General features: G+C 43.6%; 1 protein-coding gene across 6 annotated transcripts; it reads left to right on the forward strand.

The window, feature by feature from the left end:
* The first annotated feature begins 1035 nt into the window (after positions 1 to 1035).
* DZIP1L (DAZ interacting zinc finger protein 1 like) lies at positions 1036 to 27727 on the forward strand. Of its 6 annotated transcripts, none has more exons than XR_014007762.1 (17): positions 3310 to 3964; positions 5454 to 6032; positions 9258 to 9342; positions 12490 to 12602; positions 13644 to 13805; positions 14425 to 14562; positions 15453 to 15515; positions 15800 to 15940; positions 16498 to 16528; positions 18179 to 18226; positions 19644 to 19777; positions 21106 to 21298; positions 21544 to 21766; positions 22551 to 22753; positions 23843 to 23982; positions 25613 to 26430; positions 26476 to 27727. XR_014007762.1 is itself a non-coding variant. In XM_081192588.1 (16 exons), the coding sequence occupies exons 2-16, from the start codon at positions 5517 to 5519 to the stop codon at positions 25787 to 25789; spliced, it is 2367 nt and encodes a 788-aa protein (XP_081048714.1). In that variant the 5' UTR covers positions 1036 to 1317; positions 5454 to 5516; the 3' UTR covers positions 25790 to 27727. The 6 variants fall into 6 exon arrangements, 2 of the variants coding, with proteins under 2 accessions (XP_081048714.1, XP_081048713.1); XR_014007763.1 differs by having other exon boundaries at positions 25613 to 25972; positions 26003 to 27727; XR_014007764.1 differs by having other exon boundaries at positions 25613 to 25972; positions 26007 to 27727.

A 27727-nucleotide genomic window follows, 5' to 3' on the forward strand; every position in this document is an offset into this window, starting at 1 on the left:
TGCCCCCAATCCATCAAGGATCAGATGCAAAGTTCTGTTTGGTTTTGCAAACTGCAGTTTGGGCAAGGGTAAATGACATGGCCAGAGGAACCGAGCAAAAGAAACCCAGATAAAATGTATTACGTATGCAAGTAAGTTGGTTGATTTCATGTCACCAAAACTTACAGCACAATCCAATACATATCTATTCCAAGGTCAGTCCCATGACTGAGATCAATGGGGCTTACTCCCAGAGATAGAACTGTAACTGTAGTCTTGCATTTTTATGCACATATTAGTGAAAATAACATAGAAAAATGCTTTACATTAGAGGAAACTAGCTTGCAAAAATGTATATACAGTGGTACCTCTTAATTCGTTCTGGAGGTCCGTTCTTAACTTGGAACTTGCAACCGTTCTTAACCTGAGGTACCACTTTAGCTAATGGGGCCTCCCACTGCTGCTGCGTCACCAGAGCACAATTTCTGTTCTCATCCTGAAGCAAAGTTCTTAACCAGAGGTACTATTTCTGGGTTAGCGGAGTCTGTAACCTGAAGTGTATGTTACCTGAAGCGTATGTAATCCAAGGTACCACTGTATTAGGCAAACTCATATAGAAAAGTGTGTTTTATCAGGAGAAATCCATGCCCAAATGCTGATCAATTACCTTGAGGACTTTTAAAAATAATAATCATTGCAAACTGATGTGGGAAAGTGGCAAACTGAACTGAAGACTGGAAAAACGAGTAACTAAGAGAAACCCATGTTGACAGATTTGCCCGCCCTTAATTGCAACCGTGAGCCCAGCCTCTTCACCTGCAGTTACATGTTCGGGTACAATTATAGCCACGGGGAGGCAGCTTTGTTATCAAACATACAGCAGCTTAATAACCCCCTGAGCATCGATGCTCTAATGCACTTTTATTACCTGATCCTCCCTCTTTCCGCGTTAGCAAAGCCAAACAAGAAGGGAAAGGGAAATCAGGTAGGGTGTTATTAGAAGTTACTACAGCAACGGCTTGGCTTTGGGGACGGCCTCGCAGCGATCCCCCCCCCCCCATCCTCGAGGGAGCAGCTCTCTGCGCTCAAAGCCCTGGAGCTGCTTTCTCCCGCTTCAGCCTGATGTTGTGCATTTAGGCCGAGGCGATTCGTCGCTGTGGGGAACCAGCGCTTTGCTGGATGGTGTTGAATTTCCTGGGTGGGAGGAGAGAAGGAAGATTCCAGCTCGGAGAGAGTTGCGCCTCCAAATCCAGGCTGCTTTAGATCTCTCTCTTTCTTTCTCTCTCGCACGCGCCCAGTTCCCAACCCCACGCCACAAAACATGCGCCCTGGGGACAGGTAAGGATTTGCTTTGTTTAGTACTCTAAAGAACTGAAACGTTGCATCGTGAAGCTCTGTGGCAAAAGAGTTGGAGGAGGGAAGGAGGGAGGGAAGAGGGGGAGGAGGAGGAATGCAGAGAGGTGGGACTAACCAGCTCTGCTTTGTTCAAGCCACTGCTCGCCTTCTTTCCCTCTTGCATGTTCCCACCGCTCCGGAAAACATCAGCGGATGAAGTGGCTTGTTAAATTGCAAACACTCGCAGGAACCTCCAGACTGGAAACTTAAGGAGCTGAGCTGACCAAGCGAACTAAATCTACATAGTAGCTCCTCCCTCGCTGTCCACCAAGCTACTCCTGCCTGCAGCCTGCCTAGGAAACTTTTCTCCAAAAGCCGATTCCTTGCAAACTTTACTGGAGAATCTGAAGCAGCTAAGGGGAGGACTTGGGGGCTGCGTGGCAGGAAGGGGAGTTGGTTTACTGGGAAGGGAAGCAGGGGCGCTGAGTTGGGGCATGCTGGTTATAAAGTAGCCTGTCACCAAAAAAAAAAAAAAAAAGGAGAGGAGAGGAGGCGGAGGAGGAGAAAAGGCATCGCTCCTTGTTCAGTTTTGAAACTGCCTGAGTAGAAATTGCTAGCCAAAAATTGCGGGGGCGGGGGGGGGGGGAGAGGGGAGTTCGACATTCCGCGGCCAGCAAGGCCCGGTGCATCATTCTCTTCGGAGGCATTGGGGCTTCTTAGCACTTGGAAATCCAGGGGCAGTTTTCCAGAGAGGTTGTCGAGGGTTGTCAAGAGAGGCATGTTACTAAGGCCATTCTCTTCTATGGTGTGAGAGAAAAGGTAGGGGGAGGGAAGAAACTCAGTGTTAGCAGAAAGCCGAAGGTTCAATCTTTGCCATCTCCAGGAAGGGCTAAAAAAGACCCTTGTCTGAAACCCACGCCAATCTGTGTAGACCAGTGTTTCCCAAACTTGGATCTCCAGCTGTTTTTGAACAACAATTCCCATCATCCCCGACCACTGGTCCTGCTAGCTAGGGAAGATGGGAGTTGTAGTCCAAAAACAACTGGAGACCCTCAACCCTTTTAATCAGGGACGATGGGAGCCGTAACCCCACAACTTATGGGGAACTGAAGATTGAGAAACACTCATGCGGACAATACTGAGTGAGATGGACTGATAGTCTGACAGCATAAGGCAGCTTCCTGTAATTCTGTTTAAGCAGCTTCCTGTAATTCTGTTTAAGCACCACCAATGATGCTTTACAATGTGGCTTGCCGCCTTGCTTCTGACAGGGCCCCTGGGACTTCAGCAGCTGCAAGAAAATTTATTTGTCTATTAATATTTATTAGATTTTTATACCACTCAAAAGATCTCAAGGTTGTTCACAACATAGAAATACAAGATAAAAGCACAAATAAACAGTTAAAACAGAAACAAAACAACAACCCCCTCCTCCCCCACACACATTTAAAAGGCTTTAGAATGTTAATCAGCCAAGGGCCTGGTTGAAAATTACATCAACCTGTACATTTTGCCCCTTTCATTCATAGGCAAGTTAAACATGGTGAGGGGAGTGATAACAGCCCTGTAACATCAGTAGGTCTGCCCCAACAGGAGGGGACCTAAGAAAGCGCTCTCTCTGTGCGCAGGTAAACAGCAAGTGCTTGAGAAGTGCACTCCCAGCACAAAGCAGATTATAACCATTGCAGCAGAATGTGCTTCAGGTGGGCAAATAGTGTGGGACACTGGGACAGCATGGGGAGGACATTGTGTGTACAGCACCCCTAAAAGGCACTTGCATCCAGCACTGAATGCACATTATTATGCAGGCTGTACACACCCCAGGAGTCCTATGGCACCTAAAAGACTAACACATTTATTATGCCACTTGCTTTTTGTGAACTACAGTCCACTTCATCAGATGCATGAAGTGTTATCCTGAGGTTTTGGTATGGGGGGTGGGGCAGGTAGAGGGAAACTGTTAAAAGTGAAGTCAGAGGGAAATGAAAAGCGGAAAAGTACAGAGAGTAATAATTCCATATTTAACAGTGGGACTTCACAAATAGTTATTGAGGGCACAGGCACCATGCTTTGTAAAGCAGTTAACATCTCTAATATGCTAAAGTCCTTTGTCTCGGTTCAGCCCACAAGTGATAGCACTGAACCCTTTCATACAATTCAGTGGTTTCATATTGCAATCTCCCTTTGAATTTCCCTTGCTGCAGGATGGCTACTTTAAGGTAATTTACAGAGTATTCTGGTAGGTTGAACTGTCCCACCACTGGTTTTTGAATATTGCCACTTCAAATGTCAGACTGGTGTCCATTTAGTCTTTCATATTTAGACTGGCCTGTTTGTCCTGTGTAGAATGCAGAGCAGCTTTGCTGGCAGATGAGAAGACATGTTATCACCTAGTTGTTCATTGTGATCCTTGTTTGCTCATACTGGAGCTGCAAACAAATACATACAAAGCCAAGAATGAATATTTAACCACTTGGAGCGTGCTGCTTAGCTATGGTATATTTGTGCTACTGTGAGGGAAACTTTGGAGTCCTGTTACCATCATGCCAGGACACACCTAGTAACACACCGTTGCACAACACAACTGTCTGTTGTGAATAAGCAAGGGGTCCAGATAGATCAGAACAGCATTTCTATACTGGAAAAAATGGTATGTATCATTTTACAGTACTTTCCCCTAGAGGCTACTATCCTATGCACACATTCCTGGAAGTAAATCCCATTGAGCATAATAGAACTTTCTTTTGAACAAGCATGTCTAGGATTACATTGTAAGCGGTTTTGTAATTGTGGCAATTAAATGTTGAAAGCAAATTGTTATAATAAGAGTACCATATCAGATGTCCTCATTTTTTTAGTCCTCAGAGCTGAAAGCTCAGTGACTCTCGTGCATTTTCTATTTGAGTAGGAATCAACACAACTCAAATTATAGTTGTTTGAGTACATGAGTACAGGAGTGTTTTTTATATGGAAGCTGGAACCCTCGCCTGTATTTTTGATAAGCCTATATTGAGAGCCAACTTTGAATTTAATAGCGAATGAATCAAACATTTCAGCTAGAAACAGCAGTCACCTTGATTTGCTCACCTATTCATCTTGCTATTTTCTTCACTTATTTGAAACCTTAGTAGTTGTTTCTAATCTGTGGTTGTTCAACGATCTAGTATGGTAATAAGTAAAGTGATATAGAAACATAGAATTGTAGAGTTGGAGGGCACCATGAGGGTCATCTAGTCTAACCCCCAATGCAGGAATCTTTTGTCCAACATGGAGCTTGAATCCATGACCCTGAGATTCAGGGTCTCCTGCTCCACCGACTGAGTTCTCCCATGTGCCCGAGGACCGAGTAGAATAATATAAAAGGAAATCAGTTTTGCAGGCTACGCAGAAAAGGGCAGCCAAAATGATCAAGAGAATGGAGCAACTTTCCTATCAGGAAAGGTTGCCCCATTTTGGGACTTTTTAGTCTAGACCACTGGTTCTCAACCTGTGGGTCCCCAGATGTTGTTGGACTACAACTCCCATCATCCCTAGGGAGTTGTAGTCCAACAGCATCTGGGGACCCACAGGTTGAGAACCACTGGTCTAGATGAAGGGCAGGGAAGAGGTGACATGATAGAAATCAATGGCATGGAGAAAGTGGATAGAGAAAAGGTCGTTTCCCCTTCTATCATAACGCTAGAACTCACAAACATCTAATGAATCAGAATGTTGGATAATTCGGGATGGATAAAAGGAAGAACTTATTTATGCGGAACATAGTTAAACTATGGAAGTCCCTCCATCAGCAGGCAGTGATGGCGACCAACTAGAATGGCTTTAAAAGAGCATTAGACATAGACTAGCAGTCGCTATCAGCCATGCTGGCTGTGCTCTGCCTCCAGGGTCAGAAGCAGTAATGCTTCTGGATAGCTATTGCTGGGAACCACAGGAGTGAAGAGGGTTCTTGTGTTCAGGTCCTGCTTGAGACATTCCCATGGGGATCTGTTTGGCCACTGAGAATAGGATGTGAACTAGATGGGCCATTAGCCGGATTCAGCAGGCTCTTACGTATATGTTTTGGGTCTGCTTCAAGTACACAAGTACAGCTCCCATTTTGTTCCAGCCTTAATTCATCTTGTATCCTTTTCATTGCCCAGCCTTTCGCTGCTAATATTTACTACCCACCACAACTGTCTGCACACCGTCATTATTGGACAGGTATGCCAGGCTCCACATTTCCTGTGAACTTCCCAAGCAGCAGCCATCTCTTGGGCAGCATGCTCGCTGGTCCGAGCATGGTCCCCGCATTTAAATTCCAGTTGCGGCGAGACACGATCGACTGGAGGCGGTTCAGTGCCATCGATGTGGAGCGGGTGGCTCGCGAGCTGGACCTTGCCACTCTGCAGGAGAACATCAACAGCATCACCTTTTGCAACCTCGATGCAGAAAAGTGCCCCTACTGTCAGCAGCCAGTTGACCCTGTGCTCTTGAAAGTCTTCAAGATGGCCCAGCTGACCATCGAGTACCTGCTGCACTCTCAGGAGTACTTGAGCATGAGCCTGGCCCTTCAGGAAGAGCAACACCAAGCGACCCTGGAAGACCTCAAACGCGTCAAGCAGGACTGGGATAAGCAAGCAGAAGAGCTGAAGGGTGTCAAGGAAGAGAGCAGGAGGCGTAAAAAGATGATTGCCACGCAGCAATTGCTCTTGCAAGCTGGGGCCAATAACTACCACAAGGTGAGTGATATGGCTGCATGCTTTCTGTGCAGCTTTCATAATTGTAAGCAGGGCTAGCTGATATCTAGTATTCAACATTGATGTTGAATATATCATGATGTCTGGAATGTAACTCGGATGCTTCTTCCTCCCATCACCCAGTCCTAACAACAACAACAATAACAACAACAATTTATTTATACCCCCCCCCCAATCTGGCTGGGTTTCCCCAGCCACTCTGGGCAGCTCCCAACGGAATATTAAAAACACGATAAAACATCAAACATTAAAAACTTCCCTAAACAGGGAGACCTTCAGATGTCTTCTAAAAGTCAGATAGTTGTTTATTTCCTTGGCATCCAATGGGAGGCTGTTCCACAGGGCGGGCACCACTACCGAGAAGGCCCTCTGCCTGGTTCCCTGTAGCTTCACTTCTCTTAGTGAGGGAACCTCCTGAAGGCCCTCGGAGCTGGACCTCAGTGTCCCGGCTGAACGATGGGAGCAAGCCCCAATACCTCTGTGGCTTATGTTAGCCAGAAGGGCAGGGGCTTCATTAAACTGTTCAGCTGGGGGCAGGAAGCTTCCTGCCTCCAGCTGAACTAGCCCCCATACTGCTCTGGCTTATGTGAGCCGGAGAAGCGGGCTTCCTCAAAGGCACAGGCAGATGGAGGTGGAGAAAGTGCTTGTCCAGAACCCTTTTGGGCTCTGTCTGCCTGTCTGTGCCTTTGCTGTCTGCAGGCAAATTGAGCTGGGAATACATCATGGCCCTGGCCAGCACAATGTATCACCCGCTCAAAATGTCTGAAACCAGTATTGCAATCAGAACGCCATACCATACAAATTACCAGTATATCACCCAGCCCTAGTTGTAAATAGGGACACACATGGGTACTTAGGACAGCCTTGCTCTCACAGTAAGGATCATTGCTGGAGTATGCCTCCCCCGCCCCTGCCCCCCGCCACATCCTAACCACAATGGCATGCTGTAGGAAGTATTTGAGCATATGTGTACTATTGGGATAGACAGCTATTGGTGGGATGGAAGGGAAGCTAGTGGACTTTTCTGTGTGCCTATATATGCACATGGGCAGAACAAGCCATGTGTCACACCAGCAGTGGCTGATTATAACAGTGGCACAGCCACCACTGCATCAGCAACACTGCTGCTCATGCCAGCAAGGGTGGATGGTGGGGCAAAAATGCACTTTTGCTATACCAGTTCCCAGACTAGGGCAGCAGACAGGCCCAGATTGGGCCAATTTCCATCAGTTGACAGCAACAGGGTCACCTCTACCCCCTCCTCTCTCCCAGAATGTGCTCCTACATGAGGATGCACAGACTGCTCCCAGCAGGGATACTGCCGGTGGTAGCTTCCACCTATTTGCTGTTTGGGTGGGTGTATTGAGTGGAAAGTAGGAAAGGACCTTGAAGGTGGAGCTGAGCCCAAACTTCTCAGATGGCATTTCCCTGAGAAAAAAATGCCTGAGATCTTTCTTTTTGCCATCCCCTCAGCCTGATTTAGTTTTAATTAAAAAATTTTCCCCAGCAGAATTTTCTCCAGATATTCTCCTCCGTTTTGTTCTGGCGGCCACCCTTAGCCCCACAATGCTCCAGGATGATGTTAGATCCAGGGGACTGATGAGGATGTAAAATGGTGCCCATTCTCCCAATGCTGCTGCTGCTAACATTTGCAGTGGCAGCAAAAGGAGAAGGGGAAACTTTGTAGGTGGTGGGTGGAGATAAGGTACTGGAGATACTGGAGAAATTTGGTGAAATGAGCCTGCAAGTTTCTGTGCCCACAAACACAGTGGAGGATTTGGAGAGATCGCCTGAGCACTGTTGTACCACAGGTCATCTCGTCCAACCCCTCTGTTCAGTGCAGGATTTACAATGCAGGATGCAACTACAGCATACCTGACAGTTTCTGTTTAAATACCTTCTGTTTTCTGAGGACTGTCCTTGGTAAATAGGGACAGCTGGAGCATACAGAGCTGCATTATGCACTGTGGATTTTCAGTCAGCAGCCTGTCAAGGAAATGTGAATGATCTTTGTTTTTCTTCCAGCTCATCTGCCTGATTGTGGTTGCAGAAGCAAAGATAGATTAGCAAACATTGGGTGGGGGGGGGGAGGTTACAGCTGTCTGGGTGTTAGTACTTCAGCAGCCATTCACAAACAGCCCATGATTCAGATTTAGTTTGAGCATCTGGTCCTGCATTAAGCTTGGAGTTGGCCTAGTGGAATGCTTTGCTCCTCCTCTGGATTTTTAGGTCTATGTCAGGGGTCAGCAACCTTTTTCAGCTGAGGGCTGGTCCACCATCCCTCAGACCTTGGGGGGGGGGGGCGGACTATATTTTGAAGGGAAAAAATGAACCAATTCCTATGCCCCACAAATAACCCAGAGATGCATTTTAAATAAAAGGACACATTCTACTCATGTAAAAACACGCTGATTCCTGGACCATCCGCAGGCCGGTTTGAGAAGGCGATTGGGCCACATCTGGCCCCCAGGCCTTAGGTTGCCTAACCCTCATCTATGTGATAGCTGTCAAGGTTGTAAAGAAGGACACTCATGGACACATAGGCCAAACTCACACCATGCTTTTAAAACACCATGATACCACTTTAAACAGTCATGGCTTCCCCCAAAGAATTCCGAGAGCTGCCGTTTGTTAAGGTGCTGAGAGTTATTGGGGAACCCCTATTTCACCTCCATGGTTTTCTGTTTCTCAGGGTGATTTTACAGTCAATCCCTCTTCCCAAGGCTCTCTGGGAATTGTGTGGGGAATAGGGATCTCCTAACAACTCTCAGCACCCCTAGTAAACCACAGCATCTTGAATTCTTTGGGGGAAGCCATGAATGTTTAAAGTGGTGTCATAGTGCTTTCAATGTGTGGTATGAATGTGGTCCTGGTTTGTTTGGCTTAGCATGTGGTCTAAATCCAGAATCGTGATTCAGCTTTCTTCTCCTTGACCTATTGCCAAAGTTTGTCCTGCAGTTGCAGGTCATGGTCGTGAAGGAGGCATCTTCAGCCTGATCCCTGGTCTGAGTGACAGGCTAAGCCAAACTCTGGCTTAGGTGTCCTCCCAGGCTAACTTAAAAGCCCGGGGGAGAGGGAGAGCAGTGTGAGTTCCTAGCTGGGAGCCAACACATTCATGCGGACATGATGAGCCACCTTCTGGCTTACCTTGATGTGTCAACCAGGCCAGCGTGTGACCTGTCTATCCTTTTCTTTGTCTTTCTCCAGTGCCAATTCTGTGACAAGACCTTCATGAACTACTCCTTTCTTCAAGCCCACATGCTGCGCAGACACCCAGAGGTCACTGCAGCAGGTGAGCATAGAGGGTTATTTCCTTATGTACTGCTTCGTATTTCAAGACTAATAATAATTGCTAATTGGTTTACAGTGTCTTAAAAGTATCACAAATACAAAAAGAAACCAGCAATACCCCCCCCTTTTTAGCAGCACAGAAGAAAAGAATTATATATGTCTTAAAACATCAGTATAAACAAGCATTAACATATGGGGACCATAATAACTAATAGCCGATCCGAAATACAGAGGGCATTGTTATTCGGTGTGCTTGTTCCTTCAGCACAAGGACTTTCAGCTGTGCAGTGGAACTTCCCCCTTCCCCTCCCCACAGGACAGCCTGTGTGCCCTCTAAATCTGTTCTGGGAGTTCCCCAATGCTCCAGAGCACATTTGGGGAATGTGCAGAGCACACACATGAAGAGAATGTCATAGAAAATCTACTCAATATTGATCCAGAGCAGAATTCCAACATATAGTTAGCAGAGTGAAAACTTAAACACATTGCAGGATTCCCCAAAAGTAAACCAGAGGCAATTAATAGTTCATGCAGCAGAGCTTTACTGCTACTGAAGACAAATGAGCATAACAGTTGCAAATCCAATACATTCAGGATTGGCACCATCCATAAGAAATCCAGTTGCAGCAGACTTAAATTAAACTTACAATAATTTATACAGTCATACCTCATGTTGCGTTAGGTTCATGTTGAAGAAGAAGAAGAAGAAGAGTTTGGATTTGATATCCCGCCTTTCACTCCCCTTCAGGAGTCTCAAAGCGGCTAACATTCTCCTTTCCCTTCCTCCCCCACAACAAACACTCTGTGAGGTGAGTGGGGCTGAGAGACTTCAGAGAAGTGTGACTGGCCCAAGGTCACCCAGCAGCTGCATGTGGAGGAGCAGAGACACGAACCCGGTTTCCCAGATTATGTGACTACCGCTCTTAACCACTACACCAACCCGGAAGTGTATACTTCCAGGTTTCACCGTGCATGTGTGCGCAGAAGCGTTTTGCGTGCTTCACACATGCACAGAAGTGCTCAATCATGCTCCGCGCTTGCGCAGAAGCGCCGCTCTAGTTGCTGACTTTTTGGGGTGTGAATGGCACCCCGGAACGGATCGTGTCCACAACTAGAGGTACCACTGTAATAAGTCTAAACCTTAATACTATATACAGAACACCACACCAGAAGAAAGAGAGATAGAAAGAGAAAGTGAAACCCAGGCTTCTTCTGGCCTTATTTTTATAGTCATCATGACCTTGACAGAAGAGATAACAGAACCAATTTAAGCCAGCTGTTCTCAGTTTCTCTGAAGGCAGCACTTTTTTTCTTTAAATGTTTAGGGGTGCTCTCATTTTCCTACTCATATTGAAATACTGCCCCTCAATGAGGCCAAACTTAGATTCACAAAATGTTTAAGGGTATTCGTACCCCTGCCCCCCCCCCCGAAAAAAGCACCGTCTGAAGGAATAACCGAAACATCATGAACCTTCTGCTTGTTTCTTTCACACAGAGAAGCTTCCAGAGACCACTTGAATTAATTAGAATTAGAATTAATTAGAATAGGAAAGATCTCTACACATCAGATCAATAGTTTCTGTACTAAGAAATGCAAACTGACAGAGAAGGGGGGAAAGTTGTGTTGCACAAACAGAAATCTTTGCACTGATGAAACAAGTATTTTTTCCCCATTCTCTTTTCCTTGTCCTTGTTAAATTTAATAACTAATTAACTAACTAACTAACACATAGAGACCCTTTGTTTTCCAGATTGCCAAGAGCAGGGGTAGTGAATGCAGTGCCCCTGCCCAAATTTATTTTGCTGGGCTCAAACACACATCAGCTCCATTTAGCATGGCCAGTAGTCAAGGGTGATGGATGTTACAGTTCATCTGCAGGACAGCACAGTTACTGCCCCTGATCTGAAGTGTTATTTGAGACCATCAGGGGCCCATTGGATCAATCAAATTGTAAAAACATTTCATTTTTGAGTGCCTCTCTCCATATACCCAGTAGTTTGTTACTAATTAAGCATTCAGGCATTTTCTTTCCCTTAACTCATGGGTAGAAAATCTGGAGAGATTTCCTTTTACATTAAAAGATCATTATAATGAAACAAACTGTTTAGCTTGCCCATTATCTACAAATAAGGGGCTCAGTAGCTATCATTTTTTTTCTGAATGATTTCACATATAAACTGATTCTGAGCCATACTGGCAACATCAGAAATTAATGTACTTACATCCAGCATTTTGGAAAATGTTAAGATGTCATTCTGCAAATCTGGATACAATCATGCAACTATAACTGCCCCACCTCAGAAGGGTATACTTCATACTCACATAATTATAAGGTTAGCCATAAAGCATATAGATTAAAACATGACAAATACATTTTGTTCAAATTGATTTACCTCACCAAATAATATGCATGAGATTCTCTGAGGTATAGCTTTGGATTTATGACTGGGAACAAAATTCTTCTAGGAAGCCTAAGAAAACTGCAAAATATACCACACACATACTATTGAGGTGGCAAAGGAAGTTCACAAAATGAGAGGAAAACAAAATCCACAAACCTAGAGGAAATTTAGCTCTGGGCATGGTTTTGTCCAGCAGAGGGCAGTGGTCCCACTATAATTTATGATGACAATCCGTTATAGCGCTAGCTGTGCTGGTGTGCTTTGAAATCAACAGGCCTAAACACATTTACTACTGGATTGAAATGTGGCCCATGTTAATGCACTTGTGTCAAATATTATTTTCCTGGCATACAAAGCAATGTTTTAAATGAAAAATAAATGAAAAATAGAGTTTCAGGCTGGGAAAACCAAGCCAGATGGGCAGAGTATTATTCTTACTACTAATACTATTATTATTATTATTATTATTATTATTATTATTATTATTATCATTACCATCATCATAAGTGCTTTTTTCTGGGGGAATGCAGGAGTACGCATACCCCTAAACATTTTGTGAATCTAAGTTTGGCCTCATTGAGGGGCAGTATTTCAATATGAGTAGGAAAATGAGAGTACCTCTAAACATTTTTTTTTAAAAAAGCACTGATCATCATCATCATCTTACATTCCTGGGTACCACAGTTTAAAATGTTTGCAATTGACGCCATAACTAACTGTGCCTTTTTCTGAATGAATTTTATAGAGCAGGAAAAGAAGAAACAAGTGGTACAAATGGAAAGTGAGATTGAAGAACTGAAGGTCAAACTGAAGGAAACCCATGCCCAACTGGAGGCTGAGAGCCAAAGCAGGGCTCAGGTATGAACTCACAAAAGCCAAAGCCCTCATAGCTTGCTGAATTACAACAATCTGTTTGTAGCCAAAGTGAAAGCAGTGCATGCGAAACTCTTGATAATGCACTTTTGCACCACGGCAGCTGGAAGGGAAGAGGCTTGTTGGTTGTTTGTTATATTTGAGTCCCATTTTTGCATTTTGAAAGTAGTAAAGTGATTTACACAGTAAAAAGTAAAATAACAAAGACATTCAAATCAGATTAAAAACACCAATGAACAAAACCTTTTTTAAAAAATACCCATCCAACAATATTTCTTCTGCTCCAATAAAAATAAATCCAAAGGTGAGTTGCCTCCATTGCAGAAACATGCACGCTATGAAGGTGTGAGGGGACCCTGAAGGGCAAACATTTGCAGGCACATGGAAGTCCTTCAGAACAATGCCAGTCATCTCAGATAATTTCTTGGCCTGGGTATCTGCTGTTCAGTGGGTTGGCCAATAAACCAGTGTAAAGGAATTCCTTGTGAGCCTCACGTATATCAGGGAATGGCTGTAGCTCAATGGCAGAGCATCTGCCTTGCAAGCAGAAGACCCCAGGTCCGATCCCTAGTGTCTCCAGGTAGGGAAATATTCTACCTGAAACCATGGCCAGTCAGAGTCTATTGAGCTAGATGGACCACCTGCCTCAGTATAAGATAGCATCCTATGTTCCTGTGTGCGACAATCATACACCCTGAACTCAGTGGGACTTAGCTTTGACTAGACATAATAAGATTGTACTTTTAATATATTTGATAGGGCAACTTGTCTGCGCAGGTCATTGCCACTCCACTCATCCCCCTCCCACTGTTCCAAGCTATTGGTTGTTGCCATGTTGAATATCCAGCTTAAACTAGCTGGGCAAGAATTGGACCGTCCTGCCCTTTGCTTGGAGTATTTCCACTTCCGTTTGAACGAGTGAGATTTCTGGAAACTGCTGTCAAATCATTCCATAGCCACAACTTTTCCACTGGTCTTTTCTAACCAGCTTATTTCCAGCTTCAGATCTTGTTGTTTTGTTGATAGGAAGCAGACCACATGAGGCAAAGAGAAGAGGAAAGTAGAAGAAAATTTGAGAGATGGAAGGAGGAGGAGAGGGTAAAGTTTCAAAGGGAGATGGAGGACCTCCGGCACCTGTTCCTCACTGAATTCAAGGACATTGCCAGCAAGAATTCCGCCTTGGAGGGGGTAAGGCGAATGCACAACTTTCTCCTTTCCTTCAACATTCAGGGCAGTCACAGCCTTCAATAAACTGGCATGCTGCTTTTAAATATTACCACAAAAGAACAGCAGGGCCTTTTCTTCAAGGATTGATAAAATTCCCTATGTTAGAGAAGGATAAATCACATTGTTTGAGCATGGATGGACCTTGGTAATGTGGTGCCCTGTGTGTTGCCAAAATTTCCATCCTTCTCTGGAGATTATTCAGTAGAATGCACTTTTCTGGTTATAAATAGCCTGGATAATTTTGCAAGGTCTTGGTCACTTAGCTGAATTTCCATCACCATGCAGAAAGTGGAGAGCCATGCGATTGGTTATGCTCCTGTTTGTGGGGAATATCCACACTCTAGCTAGTCGTCCTTGCCCAATCAAGATAGTAAAACACAAAGCGAGAAGCTGGTGTTCCTCCCAACAGGTATTCATACCTACATAGGGAAGTCCCAACTTACATGACAACTCTGCTTTTTATATTCCATCAGATATGGCACAGAAACCTAACCTACTGTACCTGAGTGATGCCTTAATAGCTCTGGCTGCTGCTCTTTGCCAGCAAAGTGTTTACATGTACCACTTATTCCTCCTCCAGAAGCTGCAGGAACTACAAGGCAAGAGTGCAGTGGTCTCTAATCTGGGGACATTGCAGGATGATGAGTCACCTGACCAGCAGCAATGGAAGAAGACTCAGAGGGAACTACAGGGGATGAAGGCAAAGATTGAGCAACAGGTGCGTGAGCATAGATGTGGTGCTTGTGAGCTCTGCAAGATATCATCTCTTGCTTGTAGAATATAACAGGGTAGGAGGAAGACACTTGAGAATACAATCTTATTTTTGCAGTCCATTACATTCTAAGCCCCACCCCAGGAGCCAAACCATAAAACCTAAGCTATATAACTATTGTGGGGAGTGGGAAATGATGGCAGCAGATAGATTGTTGTGGAGTCACTTATGAAGATGTCCCTTGTGCTCTGACAGTAATACAACATGGTTTAACAATAGGAGGCAAAACATTTCAAAAGAAGACATTGGTAGGTGAAGTCAAATATAAAAAGCACATTTAAAACAGCATACAGTGGTGCCCCGCAAGACGAATGCCTCGCAAGACGAAAAACCCGCTAGACGAAAGGGTTTTCCGTTTTTCGATGCGCTTCGCAAGACGAATTTCCCTATGGGCTTGCTTCACAAGATGAAAACGTCTTGCGAGTCTTGCGGGTTTTTTCGCTTTCCCCCCTTTTTCTAAGCCGCTAAGCCGCTAATAGCCTTTTAGCCGCTAAGCCGCTAAGCCTTTAATAGCCGCTAAACCGCTAATAGCGCTAATCCGCTAAGCCGCTAATAGGGTTGCTTCGCAAGACGAAAAAACCGCTAGACGAAGAGACTCGCGGAACGGATTATTTTCGTCTTGCGAGGCACCACTGTAATTAAGAAGAAAATAAAATATCATCATAATCATGACACAGCTGTTTGGCAGGCACAAAAAGATGGGGCCGTTGAGCAGCCTTCACGCCCCACAGCTGGGTAATGGTCCTCTGGCCTCATGAGGAGCCTCTTTTATAGGGCTGGGTGAGTACAAATAAGTTTGGCTAAGACTGAGGTTGTTGTTGTTTTTAATTTATCAGAAAACAGAATGGAAATGGAAACTGAGGGATCTTCAGAAGGAACACCAGATGGAGAAGGAAGAGGTGAGTGTGCTGAAGAATGTATGTTTCACTCTCATTAAGAGTTCAAACATTGTACTGGTGTAAAGTCAGTGTCCAAATAGGAACAGAATCTGCCCACACCTGTGTAGAGCATGATACACAAACAGAGATTATGCATATACAATGCAACAAACTATTACATGCCTAGACTCTGTGTATACATTGTGCTGGATGCTGAGGGCAGAGCCTGCACACACAATAACACTACCTTCATGCAGTGGGTCCTCATGCCCAAATCTCTAAACAATTTGTTCTTATCTCCTCAGCTGAAGGGTGAGAATGAGAGACTACGGGCCTCCTTGTCTTCTGACCAATGGAAAATGGCCGAGCACAGCAAGCAGCAAATAGCAACACTCAGCGCACAACTCAGGGAACAGGTCAAGATCATCCAGTCACAGGAGAAAACAGTAAGTTGAATATGGCCTCCTGCCTTCAGTCCTGTAAGAAGCACTCTGTCCACCTCTTGGGGCTCAGGTTCAACAAGAGTTTTGAGTCCTGTTCTGAAGCAGACTGTTGCTTCTGCTCTAAGACTCAATCTGCACAATAAGCAGAATTACATGCTGCTGCTCTTGCCAAATAACAGGTGGCAATCTGCATGTTTGAATGTTCCCCTGATATTAAACTCCCTTGTTCTACACTGTGATTCTTCTATTCAAGTTCTTTTGATGAAGAGAACCTTTCATATGATAGCAGGGCTTATACCAGAGGACCACTTTGAATGAGATCCTGGTACAGGGATGGGGAAGCTGTGCCCCTCCAAAAGCTGTTAGTCTCTAACTCCCATCCAGCCCAGCATGACCAATGGTTCCCCATGTCTGCCCTGCCTAAAGAATACAGTGCATCTTTGGGGCTCCTTTTTCTGTTGTTTTGCTTTTTTCCTGATTATGTGGACAATCACAGTAAGTAAGCAGTTCCTAAATCTGTAAATAAAACTGATCTTTTAATAACGTATTTTGTTTTGCAGATTAAGCTCTTGTCTTCTAGCAAACCTAAAGGTAATGGTCAAAATCTAGACTGAATGAATTTCCATAGATAACACTAGATGCATCTTTTTCTCTTTTGACAAACTGTATGAAACTGGGCAGGTTTAGGCAGGCAGATAAGGAAACTCTGTAATAGCCATATCTATTGATTCAAAAGCTCACAGTGAAGTTAATTATCCAGCTCTTTTTCTAAGGTCATTCTGAACATTTCACCTCTGATTTTGGTGTCTGTGGGAATTAAAATTGGAACTGAGGCCCAGAAGCAAAGGAAGCCCCAATTGATTCCATAGTTATTTGCTGTTATAGATAGTGACAACCACAGATTGCTTTCTGGAAACTAAGATTTCTTGCAGCCCCAGTACAAACTGCACATCAAGGATTAGTGATTAATAGTGGCTCTAAGGTTGCAGTCTACTTGCAGAGGTAAAAGAAGATTTTTTCTTAGAGCACATCTGTGAGGGAGAGTTACTACAGTCAATTTTTCCCCATTATGCTGCTAAGGGGACCGAAGTCTTTGTCTCTAGCGATTTAGCAGACAATAAGAATTCTTGTTTTTGGAATGAGAGCAACCTCTCTTTTCTTCTGCTTGTTGGAAGAGTCCAGTCTACTGTCACTGAGTGACAGATACTGCAGTCAAATTAATCACTGAATTGTAGAGCCACAAAGGAAGAGTGAGCAATAATTGCAGTTATTGTTGTTGATTCAGTGTGCATGATATCTGACAGAGTACAAGAGGTCAGGTTCGTGCCCCAAGGAGCTTCTAGTCTAAACTTTTATACATAGGAGGGGAGGGGAGGGGAGGCAGTGGTTAACAGAGAAAGAATGCATTTTTTTCATTTACACATTCTTAGAACTGGTAACATGTAGTTGCTGTAGAACTTGAGAACGTGTTCAAGTACTGTACACTTGCATCAGGTCTTTAAATCAGTTGATAGGCCTGGAGAAGGAAGGATTTATAATCACATTTAAACCTCCCCGGTTCATAATTGAATTGGTGAAAGTTAATGGGACTTAACTGAAGTATGAGAAGATTCTGGAATGATCATTAAGTTGCTTGGAACTCGGCATTGAAGGGTTTTCCTTTGTGCTGAAATATGCAGTCCAACAGTAGCAGAAAAATCTGATTTATTACTGCAAATAATAAAATTACTCTCAAAATTCTAACCAAAATATGCAATCCAGTGCTTTCATCAAAGCTATTCCATGCTCATCCAGCAACTTTTCAGTGATTTCATGCCTAGAGGTCTTTTGAAATGTTTAATGTGCTCCATAACAACTGAGTGGTTTTATCATCCTGAGCACTATAAATACAATTTAGATCATACATGTACACACACAAATTCACATGTACAAAAAACCCCCCAGTGTATTTTGTATATTTCAGTACTGCAAGCATACGGTAGATTTAAGCACTTGTGCGATCTTGAGATGTGAAATAGGCATGCAGAGTAACTAATCTGAGAGATTCTGGCTGATCCTTGAGAGCTCCAGAAGAGTGCTTTGCTCCCAAGTTCCATAAGGACAAAACTACAAATCAATTTTTTTCTGGGATAAATGAAACTCTACAGTTTAAGTTCCATGCTAATGTGTAAGAACTGTGAGTTCCACCAACTGGAATTTGAATAATGTGCCTTTTCCTAAGTTACTGTTTTTAATTTCCAGAAATAACTGTTCCTAAGGCAGAAACATCAGAAGAATCTACTGAAGAAGGTATTTTTCACCCCTTTCAGTTGCTCTTCTCCAGTTTTCTGCTAGATACCGTTGTTGTCCAAAGTCCAACCTGACCAGAGGACCTTTATAGGTCTCCAGAAGCCAATGACTAGCCCATTACCTCTGGAAACCAAGACACCCCTTTGCACAGGGAACAAGCTCCCCCCCCCATAGCGCACCCCACCCTGGCTAATTACACAGGACTGCACTTCACTGATAGACGGTTTCTTAACTTTAGTTTGCCACCTCCAGATAAGCATCATATTACTGATTATAATAATTATTAATTGGATTCTGTCAAGCTGCCATAGGATGCAGGTGGGTTTTAGGCCTACTTTATATATTTAGAACTCTATTCCCCCCCCCCCTTCAAATAGCAAAAGAATAAAGTATTGGAAGCTCTCATTCAGTGGCAGAATACAGTTGTACCTTGGATCCCGAATGCCTTGCGAGTCGAACGTTTTGGCTCCCGAATGCCGCAAACCCAGAAGTGGGTGTTCCAATTTGCGAACATTCTTTGGAACCCAAACATCCAACGTTGCTTCCACAGCTTCCTGTAACCAAATGGAAGTCGGCCTTGGTTTCCGAATGATCTGGAAGTTGAACGGACTTCCGGAACGGATTCCGTTCGACTTCTGACGTACGACTGTAATTAGAAGTTGATAATTCAGGCAGTGGGGACGCGGGTGGCACTGTGGGTAAAACTGCAATGCCTAGGACTTGCCGATTGTATGGTCGGCGGTTCGAACCCCCGCAGTGGGGTGAGCTCCCATCGTTCGGTCCCAGCTCCTGCCCACCTAGCAGTTCGAAAACACCCTTAAGTGCAAGTAGATAAATAGGTACCGCTTTATAGCGGGAAGGTAAACGGCGTTTCCGTGTGCTGCGCTGGTGCTGGCTCGCCAGAGCAGCTTTGTCACGCTGGCCACATGACCCGGAAGTGTCTCCGGACAGCGCTGGCCCCCGGCCTCTTAAGTGAGATGGGTGCACAACCCCAGAGTCGGACACGACTGGACTGTACGGGCAGGGGTACCTTTGCCTTTACCTTTAATTCAGGCAGTATAGCAAAGACTAACGCTGGTCCCAATGTTATTGCCTGTGCTCACAAAATTATTACATATTTCTGATCACCCGAAACAAATGTTTAGGTGTCAGCCTTATGCTGGGATATGAAAATAATGGCAGCATACTAAGGTGCCAGAATCCTATAAGCAGTTCTGATGATCACTCTGAACATAGTTTTCCTCTCTGTCAAGGTGTGTGGAGAAGTTCCTCTCCATTCAGCAAAGCACCGTGATGCTGCCCACTGGTCCCCCTTCCCAAAGAAAGATTGCTTGGGGACCAGAGCTGACCGATGGGGTGGTGATTTGCCACCATTTCTTAAGATTTTTTCTGGTTCTTGCCATTGGTTTCACTATAGAACTGGAAGATACTCTGGACAGAAAGAAGAGGGTTCTGGAAGCACTGAGGAGGAATCCAAACTTGCTGAAACAGTTCCGGCCGATACTGGAAGAGACCCTTGAAGAGAAACTGGAGAGCATGGGAGTGAAGCGGGTAAGTTCCATGAGAGAGGGAAAGTAGATATAGAGAGCTTTTCCCCTTGTGGTCAATTGCCCAACGTTGAATTCCTTTTCCATATCCAACTGAGGATTGCAATGCCTAGTATGTCTGAGAATTTAGAGACAAGTCTTATTACAAGTTCCTCCAACACAGCCTCAGCATGTGTGGACATTCATACCTGGTCAGGAAAATAGACACCCTGGTGCTCATCAACACTAGGAATCTTCATCTGAGGAAAATGGCATGCAGAAGGGACCATATCAGGGGAAGTGTTCCTTTTCATAATCAACTTATTAATTGAAATTCTGTAAATTTCCCATATTGGGTCCAAAAAATACTTTCCCACAGTTCACCTGCAGTTATTTTTATGACAGCACCGTAATGTGTTTGCCTGTCAGGACTCACTCCAGGTTTGAGGGAGGTCTAGGCCTCTGTGTCCTCTGGTCGGCCCGTTTCTCTATTAGCAGCTCTTTGCAAGCTTATCTGGCAATAGGGATGGAAGGATCTATGAGTTTCAGTTCTCTAAGACTGGAAAAAATGAGAATTTACAAATTGCTCTAGAACAAATTGTAGTTTTGACAAATGAAGAAGAAGAGGAGTTTGGATTTGATATCCCGCCTTTCACTCCCTTTAAGGAGTCTCAAAGCGGCTAACATTCTCCTTTCCCTTCCTCCCCCACAACAAAAACTCTGTGAGGTGAGTGGGGCTGAGAGACTTCAAAGAAGTGTGACTAGCCCAAGGTCACCCAGCAGCTGCATGTGGAGGAGCGGAGACGCGAACCTGGTTCCCCAGATTATGAGACTACCGCTCTTAACCACTACACCACACTGGCTCTCTCTGAACAGCAATTTATCCTGATATAGTGCATTATTTTCACTGATATAGTCATTTTAATGCACCCTTTAACCTAATACATGCATTTTTGTAAACATTGGCTGGAGCAACTACACTTCAAATTCAGAAAAGCGCAGTTTTCAAAGATGTTTCTCACTTGACTTTGTAAGGTGTGAATTTGATAGAGTGCAAACTTAATGGAATTTCTCCTCCATCCCTACCCGATAGCTGGTAAACTAAAGATGGAAAATCTGTGATCCTGCAGATGTTGTTGAACTCTAACTCCCATTAATCCCAACGACTGGCCAGGTTGCCTGGCAGTGCTGTGGGATTTAGAGTCCAACAACACCTGGAGGGCTCTCCACCCCTCCCTCAAAACGTATTTGTTCTATGTATCAGTTATGAATGGAAAGGGCTGTCGTCTACCACCCAAGAACAGAATTACGCAGTGATGCAATCTGCCTTATTCATAATTGTTTTTCTTTCAGGGTTCAAAAGGTATCCCTGCTCAAACCTATAAACATTTGAGAGATGTGATAAAAACCCAACAACAGCAGAAGGCCAAAAAATTTCCACAGCTCCTCGCCTTAAGAGACAAAATTGAGCAAGAAGTGAAAAGGAAAGTCAGAAGGGGTCAGAGGGATGAAAGTGATCTCTCGCTGCCACTCTCGGAAACCTCAGGTAAGAGGCTTTGTGACAGCCTTTGTCAACCTGAAGCCCTCCAGACTACAACTCCTATCAGCCCAAAATCATAGTCCAGACATCTGGAAGGCAACGTTACTTAAAGTTTCCCTATGATATTCTTAATTTAGGATAGTGATTTTCAGCGCATTGCTTTTATTTTATTTGGGGTGTGTGTATTATTTACCTGGGTCAGATACTGGTCAATTTGTTTTCCTCCAGATGTTTCCAATCATCTCTTTCAGGTAAAAGCCAAAGGAGCCCACAGTCTGCAATTCAGGTTGTGTCTTCTAAGCACAGAATGCAACAAGTTGAATTCAAGCCTTATGCCTCAGAGATGCCCAAACCAGCCCCTCGGAGCAAAGTGAACTCCAAGGCCAGTTCAGTGGAGACCCCCAGGATGCCTTCTCCAAAGCAAGTGAGGAGCAGCACACCATCTCTTCAATACTCTGCTGCCCATCATCCCAGGTGGGTTAAAGTTCTGCGTTAAACTTCCATTTCTCTGTTTTTATGCTGAATTGTCTTGGTTATTGTGTATGAAAACTGATGATGTGATTTGAACTGTTGTGATTATGTTTTAGGCATTTTACAAACATTTTTTCAAGCTTTTAATTTCATGAAGAAAAGTGCGGCTTAACTTTTAATCTTAATTTTGTGTGGGAGAGTGTTACTCGTCCTAAAACAGCTATTTCCAGCAGACCTTGTTAATTGGCTAAGATTTGCAAAATACCCTGGGAATCTCTCAAAAGTGTCTCAGTTGGATGTTGCTCCAAAACTCTGTAGGCAGAGCTGGGGATTTTCATTTCTTACCCATGTCAGTTTCACATGTGTTTGTTCATAGATCTGTCCTGTCCTGTCTCGATTCTGCATTAATCTGTAGTGTAGATGTTTTTAAAAAATAAATAAATTCATATTTTAAATTCATGTATAAATATGTACGTCAGTATGTATTTTTATCACAAAATATACATTTTTCCTCAATGTGTGCTTTTCTAACCTTATTTCATCCAAGAATACATACATACTCTTACACACATTTTGGTGAGGTTGTGTGTGTGTGTGTGTCTGTGCGTGCGTGCATTGAGCTGAGAAATGCATCCCAAAATTTGGAGAAGTCCAGAATTACATTCTGATAAATACATTAGCCTGGAAGTGTACTGAATGAGATCAGTACGCTTAAAAAATGCACCAAATGAAATTCTCCTCCATCCTTTGTTTCTGTTTCCCACTCTGCTCTGTTTCCATTCTCCAGCACTTCGCCTTTCAGCTCTGAAGAAGAGTCTGAAGAGGAATCAAACTTTACATCCCCAAAGTTTACACCCCGCAAGACAGAACCAGACCCTCCCAGAGCAGCGCAGAATGAAGAGAGTGACTGGGATTCATCTGACATAGAATTGTCGGAGGGGAAAGGCAGTATGGGAAGGGTCCTTGCAACAACAGCAGAGACTCGTTCAGGTGTGTGTGCGTGCATGTTTTAATATATATTAATGCACATCTTAATATGCATTGAACTGTGTATTTTAATGCTTATTTAAATGCATATGTTCTCCGAAAATGTGCATTTAAATCCATATTTGGTGCTTTTCAACTTCCAGGGTTTTGTTGCAGTATTGAAAGAAGTGCAAAATGTGTTGGCTATGTCATTTTGATATGCAGTTTGATCTGATAAGTGCAGATCAGGACATTTCATACAAGAATTTGTGAGGCTCAAATTCTTCAGGCTTCTCTAGTTATAATGCAGTAGGGTAGGCTAGAAAGCTCTTACCTATGTAGTTGTTCCACATGGCTGGCATAGCATTTAAAAAACGTTTTCTATGTGCTGCAGCCCATTCAAGGGCAGTATTTGTATGCCAACAATCTGTGACCTGAGAGGATGCACAATTGCTGTGCTATCACTGTGCACGAATGCTCTTGTTATGCAGTGGCAAGAATTCGTGTGCTAGATACTTATTGCCATAGGTTTTCCTGGACCAGCTCTCCAGTCAGACACACGTCAGCTCATTTCTTAGTTTTGTCATTCTGACAGCTTTCATTAGAATTATACAATTTCTTAGGTCAGTCATAACCTTCTAAGAAGCTATTTATTATTATGAACAACTTTGCTTTTTAAATCTGATGTCTAGACTCGGATCCTAACTCTTAATATGTATATGAATTGTAGGTTTTTGTTTGAATTTGTTAATGGTGTAATGTATTTGGGTGGAACCCAGCATAGCACTAAGGTAACTATTCCACCATCCCAGGGAGTTTTGCTTGCTCATGAGAACATCGTCTCCTTCTCTTTCTTTGCACCCACTAAATCTGTTATCAGGGTTTCCCCTGGAATAGATTTGGGGAGGGTGCAGGACACATGCAAGGGAGGAGAGGGGGATACTCCCATTACACAAGTGAAAATTCTTGCACTGATGGAACTTGTTAGTATAATACCACCCTTTATGTTTTAGATGTGTTGCAAGTCACTTGGAGACCTCTGAGTAATGCACAACTTGAGTAATGAATGACTAGCAAGTTTAATGAATAACAACAATTCTTTGCTTCTTGTAGAAACAGTGGTGCAGTCAATGGCTAAAAATCTGGAGAGGACACTGAGTGCATCTGGGAAAAAGCCTGCTGGTGGAGTTAAACTCTTTCCCATCCCTACCAAAGAAGCTCCTAAACCTGGCCCAACTACTAAAAAAATCCAGGTACTATACAATACACATTAGCTTAGGAAATCAGACAGGTGGTATCTCCCTTTCTCTGCCTAATTCTAACCCATAAGAAACATCATTCCAGTTTTTGCTCCGGACTATTAATTCAGCATGATGAGGAAATCTGGAGAGCTTGAAAGCTTGCTCACCCTTACATCATTTTATGCTTGACGACCTAATAAAAATACAGTGGTACCTTGGGTTACATACGCTTCAGGTTACATACGCTTCAGGTTACAGACTCCGCTAACCCAGAAATAGTACCTCGGGTTAAGAACTTTCCTTCAGGATGAGAACGGAAATCGAGCTTCTGCGGCACGGCGGCAGTGGGAGGCCCCATTAGCTAAAGTGGTGCTTCAGGTTAAGAACAGTTTCAGGTTAAGAACAGACCTCCGGAACGATTTAAGTACTTAACCCGAGGTACCTCTGTATTGTCCTACTGTGGATTTTAGATTTCCCCCCTCCTTTTGGGCCAACACAGCTACCTTTGCTTTTCATTCATCAGTTCTTTCTCAGTAACATTATACTATGCATATTTACTCAAACATAAATGTCTCCGTGTTCTATGAGTCTTGCTCATGAGCGTGTTTAGGATTGCAGCTGTCAGGGATTCAACTAACAGGGTGCGATCCATCAGGTGGTTCTCCTGCACAAGACACATGGAAAGAGGTGCTCTTGAGCAGCACCCATTAACTGTGACAGTGCAAAGCACCCAACCACTTGAAAACCCACCAGTTGTATACTGACTCATGGGTAGTAGGTGGAAAAACTGGTACTGGGCATAGAATGGGAAACTTGAATCTACAGCTCTGAATTAAGAATTATTTACTTATTTGTTGTATTTATATCCTACCTTTCCTTCAATGAGTTCAAGGTGATGTACATGAAATAGGTTAGGCTGAGAGACTGTGATTGGCCCTAGGCCACCCAGGGAGTGTCATGGCCAAGCAGAGACTTGAATCCTGGTGTCCCAGCACTGGAACCACTACATGGCCTAGGACCCACGTACCTACAGGACCGCCTCTCCTGGTATGCCCCGCAGAGGACCTTAAGGTCCACAAATGACAACATTTTGGAGGTCCCAGGTCACAAGGTGGTTAGATTGGTCTCAACTAGGGCCAGGGCCTTTTCAGAACTGGCCCCAACTTGGTGGAACACTCTGTCACAAGAGACTAGGGCCCTGCAGGACTTGACATCTTTCCGCAGGCCTGCAAGGCAGAGCTATTCTGCCTGGCCTTTGGTTTGGACTCAGTCTGACCCTTATGTTTCCCTCCCCTTATGGTCTTGATTTATAGGCTACTTTTAAATTGAGGCTGCACTTTAAATTGCATTTTAACCAGTATTTTAAATGGTTTTTTTTTCCCCATTATGTTTTTTACTGTGATTTTATTGGTGTTAGCCACCCTGAGCCCTGCTTTGGCCAGGGAGGGCGGGGTATAAATAAAATTTATACCCCGCCCTCCCTGGTGGGGTGTGCCTTCCCCAAGAAGTATCTTCTTCTTCACTGATTTAGGGTGATTTTGAAGGAGGAGGATGTGAGCCATTGCAAAGATAAGAGAGTGTGGCTGGTCTTTGCCATCTGCTGCCTGCTCTCCTATCTGTTTTCTCTTCTCCCTTGCTGCAGTTCGTTGAGGAGGAGGACAGTGACTTGGAGATTTCTTCCTTAGAGGAAGTCACCCCACACCTGGAGACCAACAGCAAGCTGAAGAAGCCACCAGCCACAAGGAGCAGCGGGGACTCAGCTGATTCTCGGGGCACCAGCCTCTGGGGTTCTGGCAGCACAAGGGCTGGCGCCTGGTAATCTTTGCATTGAGCCGAGCTGTGTGAGACAACAGGCTCCATTTGAGATGGAACAGTTCCTGGGGCAAGCCAATGAAAAAGATTCTGAACTTTCAGAGAGAGAGAATGTGAATAACTACCATGCTCAGGATCATATCCTTGGACTCAAGTGTGAAGTTGTTTTGCTTGAATGTTTTCCTCCTTAGTAAAAAAAAAAAAAAAGAGAGAGAGAGAGAGAGAGAGAGAGAGAGAGAGAGAGAGAGAGAGAGAGAAAGTACTCTTTCACTGGAAGTCTCAGGTAACAGTGAAGTTCACCTTTTGATGAAGGAAGCACATCTCCACTTGAAGCTGAACCAACAAGAGGAAGCTCCCTGCTCTTTTTTTCTATGGAGGAGCATTCAGTCACATGAGCCCCCAGCTGTAGTCTCTAAAGTGCAATAACCCCAGCACAGGAGCATCATTATCACTTCAAGTATAGCTAGACTTAAGGCATTCAGGGCCACACGTCTACTAAATGCATAGCAACATTTCTCCTTGCTCTTTACCCCGTGTGTTTTTGCACAAAATATATGAGTGTAAATAAGTTTTTTTTAAAAATCTATATTGAATGCTTTTCACACTAAAAACACTTTCATAATTTTAAAGACTATTTTTCTATTTGGGGTATTTTTCTATAGAAACTTGTTCCGATTAGACTAGTTGTCGGAGATAACATGATCCAATGGAAAGACATGTCCCCCCCCCACAGGAAAATAACAGTTATGGATGGCAATTTAGACTGGGATGACAATGTTGGAGAAAGAGTAAAGCCACCTCCCATCTCATTTGCCCTCCTTTCCCAATTGCTGTTTTTAATATGAATTTAAAGAGATGTGAGGTACCTCATCTGGTGTGGCTCATAGTTAACATAGTTGAGTTCTAGAAACACCGTTAAATAAAAAGTTGCTGGATAGAGCTGACCACTTGATGGCACCACAACTCAAGAAACATACGTTTTTTGCTTTGTTTTTTGAGATGCTGCAAATGGCACTTGTTACGAGAGTAGATTTATGATTTTTTTTTTTAAAAAAAAGAGTATTCAGGAGAACAAATGGAGTAGGTAAAAATGAGGCATGCTATGAACCTGCCCCAAAAGAAATTACACAAGAGCAAAACTGGGGGTGATCATAAGGGGTCCATATCCCCTTCTGCCCTTTCTTTTATATTAAAAAACCCTTTCATTAAAAAAATAATTTTGAAGCATTTGCTTTATAGAAGTCCCATCTGCTCATTCCCAGATTTCTCAGGATATATGTGACCATATGTGCTGTCTTTGCAAGTTACCACCCTGTGTGTATCTCAAGAAGGCAGATGTGTAAAATACCTGGCAAACGTTATTAAGCATCATGACGACATTTGCAAGCTTGAAGATAGTATTTATTGAGATCTTCCTTTTTCCAGTAAGATAATACAGTTACATAAAAATGATCACAGTTGGCAATAATCCTCAATGTAAAGCACAAAACCTACAGAAATCGTATGTGGGATCCATCTGACCCCACACTTTTTTAAAATGTAAAAGTAATTTACCATTAAGATAGAGGTAGCTTGCAACTTACATACTGTACATTTAACTTGTGCACATTCAGCTTTATGCATTTGTCAATTTAAAAGAAAAAGAAAGAAAGGGAGGGGTGGAAAGGAGGTGGGCATCCGTGGAAAAAATACTTTGGCAGTCCCACCAGCCATAGCACTCAAAGTGATTTGACTCTACATGAATGAATGAATCGCCTGTATGTATAACTATAATATTTGCACAAGTATAACAGCACAATAATCATGATTTGTGAGTGACTCCTAAACAACAAATGTTTACCTTCGAAGTACAGATATGAATGTTTATAAGTTCAGATGTTAAGGGTTGGGTTTTCTCATTTTAGAAAAGGAGGGGCATCTCCAGAAATAAAAGTTTCTCATGCAA

The sequence above is a fragment of the Podarcis bocagei genome (assembly GCF_964188305.1).
Source record: "Podarcis bocagei genome assembly, chromosome: 4".
Classification (NCBI taxonomy): Eukaryota; Metazoa; Chordata; class Lepidosauria; order Squamata; family Lacertidae; genus Podarcis; species Podarcis bocagei.

Excerpts from the sequence above, each read along its gene's own strand:
- DZIP1L (XM_081192587.1), top strand. Across the intron at positions 13,806-14,424 it reads AGAATTCCGCCTTGGAGGGG|AAGCTGCAGGAACTACAAGG; the intron begins GTAAGGCGAATG and ends TTCCTCCTCCAG. Across the intron at positions 14,563-15,452 it reads AGGCAAAGATTGAGCAACAG|AAAACAGAATGGAAATGGAA; the intron begins GTGCGTGAGCAT and ends TTAATTTATCAG.